The sequence below is a fragment of the Eriocheir sinensis genome, unplaced genomic scaffold (assembly GCF_024679095.1).
Source record: "Eriocheir sinensis breed Jianghai 21 unplaced genomic scaffold, ASM2467909v1 Scaffold287, whole genome shotgun sequence".
Classification (NCBI taxonomy): Eukaryota; Metazoa; Arthropoda; class Malacostraca; order Decapoda; family Varunidae; genus Eriocheir; species Eriocheir sinensis.
Window position 1 is genome coordinate 113,450 of NW_026111595.1, and position 11,551 is coordinate 125,000.

Consider the following 11,551-nt stretch of genomic DNA (forward strand, 5'->3'; position numbering starts at 1 on the left):
AGTAATGAGAAAATGTTTGGTGTGTGGATAATAGGATCATGCATGTGGTGCGTCAGGATGTGATGGGGAAAGTAATGAGAAAATGTTTGGTGTGTGGATAATAGGTTCATGCATGTGGTGTGTCAGGATGTGATGGAGAAAGTAATGAGAATGTGGATGAGTTTTGGTGTGGGTATGGCAGCAAGGGGAGTGGATTGTGGAGTGGGTGAGTGGGTGAAGCCTGGTGCTCTGAGATGGTTTGGACATGAGAATATAATGAGTAGGACTTGTAGTAGTAGTAGTGGTAGTAGTAGTGGTGGTAGTAGTAGTAGTAGTAGTAGTAGTAGTAGTAGTAGTAGTAGTAGTAGTAGTAGTATAGTAGTAGTAGTAGTATAGTAGTAGTAGTAGTAGTAGCAGTAGTAATAGTAATAGTAACAGTAGTAGTAATAGTAGTAGGAGTAGAAGTAGCAGAAGTAGTAATAGGTGTTGTTGTTATTATTGTTATTATTATTATATTATTGATTTTACTACTACTACTACTACTACTGCTACTACTACTACTACTGCTACTACTTGCCACTGTTGCCGTTGCCTACACCAAAAGCCACTACTACTTTTTCAAACCCTGAAATATGGACGCAGAATCGATGCAAACGAGAATTCCAAACGTTTTGCCTCCGAGAGAGAGAGAGAGAGAGAGAGAGAGAGAGAGAGAGAGAGAGAGAGAGAGAGAGAGAGAGAGAGAGAGAGAGAGAGAGAGAGAGAGAGAGAACATAATATTATCATTCTTCATAAGCGGAAGTAATCTGTTCTGGTCTGTCTCATTTTATCTCTTAGGCCCATTCTATACTAGCGGTGAAAACGCCGCGTTTCTACTGCCGACGCGGCCAGGCAGTTTTTTCAATCTATACTAGGGCGGTGAAAACGCGGCAGTTCTGTCGCGGCAGGAACGCTTTGCAGTCTATACATGGCTTTTTCTGAGCAGTACTGCTTGGACCATAGTACAGGATGGATGTCGTTCAAACAGGATGTATTTTGGCGATTGATGTTTTGCAACAGTGGCATGAACAGCATGAAAGAAAAAGAAGACGTTGGGGCACTCATCCGGTTTTAGCCAATCGCCCATCAACAGGCCGGTTCCATGTAATGTTTGAAAGCCATAGAAAGTACCGCGGCGGTGGCAACGCGTCCAGAGGCGTTGCCACCGCCTGCTGCCCGTGTACCGCCGACAGCCAAGGCGGTAGAAACGCTAGTATAGACAGAATATTTGCTTTCCATTCACTTAGTATTGAATAATTTAAGAGGCGGTAACTGGGCAGTAGAAACGCGGCGTTTTCACCGCTAGTATAGAATGGGCCTTATTTCCCCCTTTCCTCGTGAGTCCGTTGAAGAGTTTGTCGTCGCCGCGGAACACAAACCACGGCGAGGATTGCAATAGTTAATGAGCCCAGGTGCGGCGACGGCTGGGGGACCGGGGGTTACCTGGGGGCCCGGGAGATTAGGGATGAGGGGCAGGGAAGGGAGGTGAAGGATGAGATAAAGAAGGAAAGGGAAGAGAAGGGAAAGCTAAATTAAGTAAGGGAAGACAAGGCAGTGGAAGATTTAGATAGCAAAGAGGAAGGAAAGAGAAATGAAGGGAAGGGAAGGCAGGGGTATTATAAAAGAGAAGAGAAGGGAAGGGTAAGAAAAGAAAAGGAATAGAAGTGAAGGGAGTAAAAAGATAAAGTGAGGAAGGGAAGAGAAAGGAAGGGTAGGGAAGGGAAGAGCAAGAAAAGGAAGGGAAGGGAAGGGAGTAAAATGATAAAGTGAGGAAGGGTAGAGAAAGGAAGGGTAGGGAAGGGAAGAGTAAGGAATGGAAAGGAATGGAACCGAAAGGAAGCGAGTAGAAAGAGAAGGTGAGGAAGAAGAAGTGAAGTGAAGGGAAGGACGATGAGGTATGAGAGAGAAGGGAAGGGTAGGGAAGGGAAAGGAAGGATGAGGTGAAGGATGAGATAAAGAAGGAAAGGGAAGAGGAGGGAAAGATAAATTTAGGAAGGGAAGGCAAGGAAGAGGAAGAATAAGATAGCAAAGATAAGGAAAGAGGAAGGGAAGAGAGGTGAAGGGAAGGGAATGAGGAAAAAAAAAAAAAAAAAAGAGTCGAAAAATATGGTACCTTTCCCTCCTACAGAATGATGGAAATATGAGAGAAAGAATGAAGGAAGGAATGAGTGAGGGAATGAAAGACAGACACATATAAGGAAGGAAAGAATGAAGGAATGAAGTAATGAGTGAGGGAATGAAAGGCAGATACAAATAAGGAAGGAAAGTAATGAAGGAATGAAGGAATGAGTGAGATAATGAAAGACAAACAAATAAGGAAGGAAAGAATGAAGGAATGAAGGAGTAACCAAATGAAGGACAGACACAAATAACGAAAGAAAGAAGTAAGGAAGGAAGAAATAAGTGACCAAGTGAAAGGCATAAATAAATAACAAAAGAAAGAATGAAGAAAAGAAGGAGTAACCAAATGAAGGACAGACGCAAATAACGAAAGAAAGAAGGAAGGAATGCAAAAGCAACCGAATGAAAGACAGACGCACATAACGCAGGAGAGAATGAAGGAATGAAGGAGTGACCGAATAAAGGACAGACTCACATAACGAAGGAGAGAATGAAGGAATGAAGGAGTGACCGAATAGACGCAAGAAACAAAGGAACGTTGAGACATTCGTAAGCTGAAGTAATCTGTTCTGGTCTGTCTCTCATATTTGCTCTTTTATTCCCCTTTTTTAACAGCACAGGAGACAGCTCAAGGGCAGTAACACATAACAAACATCAACAGCAACAACAACAAAAGGCCGCTAGTCACTGCCCCAGTAACAGTAAACAGCATAAGAGGCCAAAAGAGAGTCGTGAGTCCGTTGATACACTTAACAAAGATTAATATTGAAACAGGTGTATGAATTTTGACGTCACTCAGGTAGCCAGCCAGTCAACAGGTGCGTCCCCGTAATTAGCAGGTGTGTGTACTGCACCTGCCGCGTCCAGCTGTTGGGTGACGGAGCTTTGAAAGGAACACTTCACGGGACGAACTTACGGGGGAGAATAATGAGGCCACTTTGTTAATGTGAAACTTGTCAAAGCGAGAAAATGGTAAAGGTAAAGTAGAGGAAGAAAAGTACCGAGGGAAAAGACAGAAGAGGAAGAGAGGGCGAAATAATTGGTTAGAGAAAGGGAGAAATGTAAAAAAAAAAGGAGAGAAAAGTGAAAGAAGAGGAAGAATAAAAGAGGGTAGAGAAAGGAAAATGAAGGACAAACAGAGGCGAAAGAGAAGGGAATAAAGATGGAGAAAAGAAGAGAAGAATTAAAAGAAGGAAAGACTGCTAGAAAAAAGTAGAGAAAAGAAGAAGAAAAAAATAGATAAAGGAAAATAAAAGATAAAAGAGAGGAAGAAAGGTAAAGAAAGGAGGAGAAAAGATGATTAAGGCAGAGGAAAGAGAAACGGAAAAGATGAAGAAAACTAGAAGAAAGGGAGAGGCATAGAATAGATAATAAACGACAGAAAGAGGAAGAATGTCAAAGGAAGAAAGGAGAAGAAAAGGAGAGAAAATCGAGGAGGAGGAAGAAGGGTCGATGAAAAAGGGAAATACGAAAGAAAAGGAAACAAATAGAAATAGGGAGAAAAAATGAAGAAGAGGAAGAGAGAGAGAAATACAAAGCTAGAGAAAGGGAGAAGAGTTAAAAGAGGTAGACAGATAGAAGGAAAAAGAACGAGAATGAGAGAAAGGAAGCGGAAGAAAAGTAGGAAAAAGGAGAGATAAGTTAAAGAAGAGAAAGAAAGGGAAAGGGAGAAAAGGGAGAGATAATCAAAAGAGGAAGAAGAAGGATGGAGGAAGATAAAACGGAAAGAGAGACAAAAGAGAAGTTAAGAGAAGAGGAAAACAGGAGAGAAAAGGAAAAGGGAAAAAATATAAATAAGGAGAAAAAGGAAAAGAGGAAGAAGAAAGAAAGAGGAAAAGAAGAAAAGAAAGACAAAAGAAGAGTAAAGAGAAAAAGAAAAGAGAAAAGGAAAATACGAAAGAAAATTAAAGAAAAAATAAAAATAGGGAAAAGAGGAGGAACAAGAATAAAGAAAAAGAAGGAAAGAAAGACAAAAGAAAAGTAAAGAGAAAAGGAACAAAGAAAAAGAAAATACGAAAGAAAAGTAAAAGAAAAATAGGAAAATGAAAGGAAAAGGAGGAGGAAAAAGGGAAAAAAGATAAAAGAGAAGTTTAGAGAAGAGGAACAAACGATAACAGGAAAATAGGAAAGAAAGGAAAAAAAATAATGAAAAAAAAGTCAGGCACATCGATTTCTACCTCAATGAAAAAAAATCTAAATAAAATATGCCCAAACAACCAAACCGCTTCCAAACCCAAGCTGAAAAAGTGATGACGGAAAAGAGAAAAAGGATCTGCTATATATTTCCGGCCTTCCCCCTCGTTCATTCTTTTCCCTCGTGTTTTCTTTCTTTCTTCTGTTTGGTCATTCATTCCCTCATTCATTCTTTCGTTCTTTGTTTTTTTTCCCATTCGTTCACTCATTCATTCCTTCATTCTCTTCCTAAACGTTTATGTTCCTGTAGTAGTAATAATAATAGTAGTAGTAGTAGTAGTAGTAGTAGTAGTAGTAGTAGTAGTAGGAATGGTAGTAATAGTGGTAGTAGCAGTGGTAGTAGTAGTAGTAGTAGTAGTAGTAGTAGTAGTAGTAGTAGTAGTAGTAGTAGTAGAAGTAGTAGCAGTAGTAGTAGTAGTAGCAGTAGTAGTAGTAGTAGTAGTAGTAGTAGTACATATGTAGTAGTAGTAGTAGTAGTAGTCGTAGTAGTAGTGGTAGTAGTAGTAGTAGTAGTAGCAGTGGTAGCAGTAGTAGTAGTAGTAGTAGTAGTAGTAGTAGTAGTACATATGTAGTAGTAGTAGTAGTAGTACATATGTAGTAGTAGTAGTAGTAGTACATATGTAGTAGTAGTAGTAGTAGTAGTAGCAGTGGTAGCAGTAGTAGTAGCCCCAACCCCCCTAACGCTACCCACGCACATCCTCTCACTTCCCGGGTCCCTGCTAACCCCGCCCCGCTGCCCAGTAGCTTCCCACCCCCGCCCGAGGGCCATAAATCACAGAGTATCTGACTCGGCGAACTGCTGATAATGATATCACTACTACTACTACTACTCAACTCAAATGTGTAGGGTCAGGTGCATTAGTCAGATTGTAAAGTGTTGGTGGCAATGGTAGTGGAAAAATAAACAATCATTCTAGTATTACCGTAAAGGCAGAGTAAGCATATGTAAGTGTATGTCTGTGTGTATGTATATGGGGGGAGACAAGAGTCAAAGTGGGGTCTGCTACTATTGCTCTATTCATCACCATAAATAGCAACTAAGATACACTAGCATGCATAATGGCACCGAAATGGAGCCCCCTCAATGTTGCGTTTGTTCGTCTCGAAATCAAAACTGTGTTCAGTGCTCGTGCGTAAGACGAGGCCAGCCCTGTGTGAACTGTAAGAGAGGTGGAGATTGTCGAAACCCAAACCCTCAACGGCAGGATGTGGAAAATGGTGAGCAACCACAAGTGGTGCTGGGTGGACAGGCCAATGAAGGCGCTGGAGATGATCAGGTGGAGGGGGGTGCAGGTGGCGAGAGACAAGGGCAGGGTGACCAAGGTGAGGACGCCTCGCGCGAGCTCCGCTTCTGGCAGAGGTGGACACTCGAGGAGACAGAGGAGTGGGTGCGAGACGCTTACAATCATGTGGTAACGTTTTCTCCCAATAACGTATTTGAGGCCCCGAGATGTAACGCCACCAAAACCTTGATAGAGGAGAAAACCTACTTCATTAGAGCGTACAACAACTCAACGCAAATCGCCCCTTACGCTTTAAAGATTCTGGCCATACTACCGCACCTCATATGCCAACGGACTCACAAAAAGTCGAAACAATCTGAGGACGTGAAGGCGGTACAAAGAAGAATGGAGCTGTGGAGGAAAGGGGACGTCCGGAAGCTACTTGACGAGGCTAAAACACTGCAGGAGAGACTAGGCAGACGTAACATTCGCAAGAAGGACAGTAACGACAGGGCTAGAAACTTTGCTGACAAGATGAGACAAGGCAAAGTGGCCATGGCAACTAGATCACTGTCAACAGAAGATGAGGCAGCGGGAGTCCTTCACATGACGGAAGAGACACGCCAGATCCTTAAGGACAAGCATCCAGATGCTAGACCTGCACACCCAGAAATGAAGTTCCTTGGGGACTACACCCCACCGCATCGAGTTGTCTTCGACCATATCAGCGGTGACGTGATCTGGAAGCACGCCCTTCACACGCAGGGAGCGGCTGGACCATCAGGCTTGGATGCCAAGGGGTGGAAACACCTCCTCAGTAAGAACATCTTTGGTAATCCAGCTGTGGATCTTCGCGACGCAATAGCCGCCCTAGCAAGAAAATTGGCGTCAGAGAATTGCCAACACCTCGAGCCTTTGATGGCCTGCCGGCTCATCCCGCTGGATAAAAAACCAGGCTGTCGCCCCATCGGGATAGGGGAGGTGCTCAGGAGGATCATAGGCAAGGCTGTCATGGAGGTGGTGAAGGACGACGTGAGGAAGGCGGTGGGAAACCTCCAAGTGTGTGCGGGTCAGCAGGCTGGGTGTGAAGCTGCCATTCACGCCGTCAGGAAAATGTTCGAAGACCCAGAATGCGAGGCGGTGCTGATGGTGGACGCTGCAAATGCGTTCAACAACATCAATAGGGAAACAGCACTGCACTGCAAGATGGCGCCACTATAAAAACACTCGCCTGCGCCAGAACGGGCTGTGCCGACCATCAGGCCCCACCTGGAAGAAACCTTGGGCCGACCATCAGGCCCCACCGGGAAGATGCCTACCGGCGCAATAGGCAGCAACGTAAAAAAAAAAAAAAAAAAAAAAAGTCAAAATCAAGTGCCCTATATCCGCCCAATATATTGAAAATACATATACGGAGCCTGCCAGACTGTTTATCAGCAGTCATAATGACCAACGACTTGGAGACCGGGTGGCCATACATTCCTCAGATTGCACCACTCAGGGCGACCCAGTGGCCATGGCAATGTATGCCCTGGGAATGACGAAGGTGCAGGACATCATCCGCCATGAAAATACCAACGTCAGTCAGGTTGCGTATGCGAATGATCTCACCGGGGTAGGAAAGTCTGCAGACCTCAGGAAATGGTGGGACCTCGTCAATGAACACGGCCCTAAAATAGGGTACCAACCCAACGCTACTAAGTCTGTGGTGATAGTAAAACCAGAGGCGTACGATCGGGCCGAAACCGCATTCCAGGGCAGTAACGTGAAGCTGTTAGTGACTGGCGAAAGATATCTCGGAGCAGTCATTGGAACACTTGAATACAGAATCAAACATGTGAAAACAACTGTAAAGCGCTGGGAGTCCAAATTGCAGAGGCTGAACGAGATCGCCAAAATAGAACCACAGGCAGCCCACGCAGCATTTACGTATGGTCTCAAGCAGAAATGGAACAACCTCATTAGGACAGTTTCTGTAGTTACTTCGTTACTAAAACCTCGGGAAGATGCTATCAGAAACAACTTCATACTTGCGATAGCAAATGGTAGATGCCCCAGCGACCAGGAGAGAAGGTTGCTGGAGTTGCCGCCAAGAATGGGTGGGCTCGGCATCATCAAACCCGCAAGATCTGGCAGAGTCTGAATTCGGGAACTCAATCCGAATCACAACCTGCTTGACCGGATATATTACCAATCAAAATGAAAGGGGAGAAGACAACCCTCAAGATATTAGGTCACTAAGGAATGAAATCTCCATAAGTAGAGAAGAAAAACAGAGAGACATTCTGAGTGATCTAATGAGAGAACTCCCAGAAGACACAAGGAGGAGGACAGATATTGCACAGGAAGTGGGCGCTTCAAACTGGCTAACCACACTACCTATCAGGGCAAAAGGCTTCAACTTAAACAAAAAAGAATTCACTGATGCCCTTGCCCTCAGGTATGGCTGGCCAGTGGATGGGCTCCCAAACATGTGTAACTGTGGCTCACCCTTCAACCAAAATCATGCCATGACATGCAAGAGAGGAGGTTTCGTCTGCATGAGACATGATGAAGTAAGAGACGTGACAGCTCAGATGCTGAAAGAAGTCTGCCACGACGTGACTGTGGAACCCATGCTGCTCCCTCTGCAAGGCGAACACCTCGCCAGACGCACCGCTAATGTTTCGAACGAAGCACGAGCGGATGTTAGCGCCAGAGGATTTTGGACTCGTGGACAAAGGGCATATTTTGATATAAGGATCTTTGATCCCATGGCCCATTGCCACAGAGACCTGACCCTTGATGCAGCCCACAGAAGAAACGAACAAGAGAAGAACAGAGCATATGAAGAAAGAATACAGAGTGTGGACCAGGGCTCCTTCACCCCGGTAGTATTCACGACGGCAGGAGGGATGGGACCAAGAGCGCAGAGCTTCTACGCAAGACTCGCCGAAACACTGGCGGATAAGAAACAGCAGCCAAGAAGCAGTGTGATCGCCTGGATGAGACGCAGGCTGTCCTTCTTCCTCCTGAGGTCAGCCTTGGTCTGCCTGAAAGGAACCAGGTCACCTGCACCCAAAACCACCCGCATTGCCGACCTGGACTTTGAGGCGACGGTGGTTGATAGTCGTATCAACCACAAGCTCTGTTAGCTTAAGAATAATATGTGTAGGAAGGGTTGTAATATTAAATAAAGATGGTTGTCGGCCACAGTCATTGGCGGGGTGGGGCCAATGAATTGCTTTGTGAAAGGATATGAGAAAACATACCGCTCACAACGCAACTCTAATAGATGGAGGCCCGTTAAAAATAAAAAAATGAAAAAATAAAGTAGTAGTAGTAGTAGTAATAGTAAATGCCGAAACCTTGCTTTTTTCTAGTTCTTCCAGAGATTTCTGGCACTTAGCCAAAAATTTATCCTCCAATTTCACTTCTTCATCTTTCCCTCTTCTCCTTAACCCTGACGGCAGCACCGCCGTCTCATCTATCTCTAAGGCTGAACTCGTCTCTCAAACTTTCCCTAACAACTCCACTCTGGACGACTCTGGGCATATTACTGCTACTCATCCCCCCTCTGACTCCTTTATGCCTGTTATTAAGATTCTTCGGAATGATGTTTTCTATGCCCTCTCTGGCCTCAACTCTCAGAAGGCTTATGAACCTGATGGAATGCCTCCTATTGTCCTTAAAAACTGTGCTTCCTTGCTGACGCCCTGCCTGGTCAAACTCTTTCGCCTCTGCCTGTCAACATCTACCATTCCTTCCTGCTGGAAGTATGCCTTCATACAGCCTGTGCCTAAGGAGGGTGACCGTTCCAATCCCTCAAACTACCACCCTATAGCCTTACTTTCTTGTCTATCTAAAGCCTTTGAATCAATCCTTAACCGGAAATTTCTTAAGCACCTATCCACTTTTGACCTTCTTTCTGATCGCCAGTATCGGTTCCGCAAGGGACGTTCAACTGGTGATCTTCTTGCTCTCTTAACTGACTCGTGGTCATCCTCTCTTAGGCGTTTCGGTGAAACTTTACTGTTGCGTTAGACATATCAAAATCCTTTAAAAACCTTTCCAGCAACGTCATGAGTCAAGTGCTACCTGGGGAAACATCAGCGATACTGGAGGCGGCAAAAGAGGGTCGACGCTCCGACCAGACCTGCACCTTAGCCTTCCCAGCCTGCCCTGGCACATATCTTTGCTTTCCAAACTACCCTCCTACGGTTTCTATCCTTCTCTCTGTACCTTTATCTCCAGTTTCCTCTCTGACCCATCTATCTCTGCTGTAGTAGACGGTCACTGTTCTTCCCCTAAACTTATTAACAGTGGTGTCCCGCAGTGCTCTGTTCTGTCTCCCACTCTCTTTCTGTTACTCATTGTTGGTCTTCTTTCCAAAACGAACTGTCCTATCCAGTCTTACGCCGATGACTCTACTCTGCATTACTCAACTTCTTTTGATAGAAGGGCAACTCAACAGGAACTAGACGATTCCAGGCTGGAGAATGTAGAACGCTTAGCCTCAGTCAGACCTTACTATCATTTTCGATTGGGGCAAGAAGAACCTGGTGTACTTCAACGCCTCAAAAACTCAATTTCTTCGCCTATCAACTCGACACAATCCTCCAAACACCTACCCCCTATTCTTCGACAACACTCAACTGTCACCTTCTCCTTCAGTAAACATCCTCGGTCTATCCTTACCTCAAAATCTCAACTGGAAACTGCACATCTCCTCTCTCACTAAATCAGCTTCCTCGAGGTTGGGCGTTCTGTTTTGTCTCCGTCAGTTTTCTCCCTTGCACAGATGTTATCCATATAAAGGGGCCTTGTCCGCCCTCGTATAGAGTATGAATCACATGTGTGGGGGGGCTCCACTCACACAACTCTCCTGAAAAAGGTAGAGTCAAAGGCTCTTCGTCTCATCAACTCCTCTCCTCATACTGACCGTCTTCTACCTCTTAAATTTCGTCGCTATGTTGCCTCTCTAACTTTTATCGATATTTTTATGCTGACTACTCTTTTAAACTTGCTAACTGCACGCCTCCCTCCTTCCACGGCCCCGCTGCATTCGACTTTCTACTCTAGCTCATCCCTATACTGTCCAAAACCCTTATGCAAGAGTTAACCAGCATCGTCACTCTTTCATCCCTTACACTGGTAAACCCTGGAACAGACTTGCTCCGTTTGCCTATGACTTGACCTCTTTCAAGAAGAGTGTATCAAGACACCTTTCCACCCGAAATTGACCTCTCTTTTGGCCATTCTTTACTTTTGTCTAATGTGGGAGCGGTGAGCAGGGTACTTTTTTTTCAACACTTTTTGTTGCCCTTCAGCCCTCTCCGTTGTTATGAAAACAAATGGAAGTAGTAATAGTAGCAGTAATGGTGGTAGTAGTAGTAATAGTGGTAGTCGTAGTCGTAGTAGTAGTAGTAGTAGTAGTAGTAGTAGTGGTGGTGGTAGTAATGGTAGTAGTAGTAGTAATAGTAGTAGTAGTAGTAGTAGTGGTATCAATGGTAGCAGTAGTAGTAGTAATGGTAGTAGTAGTAGTAGTAGTAGTAGTAGTAGTAGTGGTGGTAGTAGTAGTAGTAGTAGTAGTAGTAGTAGTAATGGTAGTAGTAGTAGTAGTAGTAGCAGTAGTAGTAGCAGTAGTAGTTGTTGAAAGTGATGTATTGTCCATATTTTCTTCGTTTCTTTCTATTAAAAGCCAATCGACAAACAAAAGTCGTGTCCAGAGCAACATATTGGAACACATACACACACATACACACACACACACACACACACACACGCCCGCCCGCTCGCCCGCACGCAGGCACGCACGCACGCACTCACCGTCTTCTTCCCGTGGCTCGTGACGCGGCACCTCAGCGTCGCCGTCCCGCCCAACAGCGCCGTCACGTTCCCGGAGGCACGGGTGTCGAACGATGGCGGCTCGGGCGGGGCTGCTGGCGGGAGTGGCTGCCGGGGGAGGGGCGGCGTGTGTTCCTCCTGAAGGTGGGGCTGACGGGCGGCGGAGCTCA

At 45.1% G+C, this 11,551-nt stretch overlaps 1 protein-coding gene across 1 annotated transcript in view; it reads right to left on the minus strand.

The window, feature by feature from the left end:
* LOC126991470 (immunoglobulin superfamily member 10-like) overlaps positions 1-11,551 on the minus strand; it is a 32,811-nt gene that overhangs the window by 18,438 nt on the left and 2,822 nt on the right. Inside the window, exon 2 of the mRNA XM_050850227.1 lies at positions 11,364-11,551. This exon is cut by the window's right edge and continues 100 nt beyond it. Coding sequence (XP_050706184.1) covers positions 11,364-11,551 — 188 coding nt within the window. The remainder of the gene's footprint in view (positions 1-11,363) is intronic.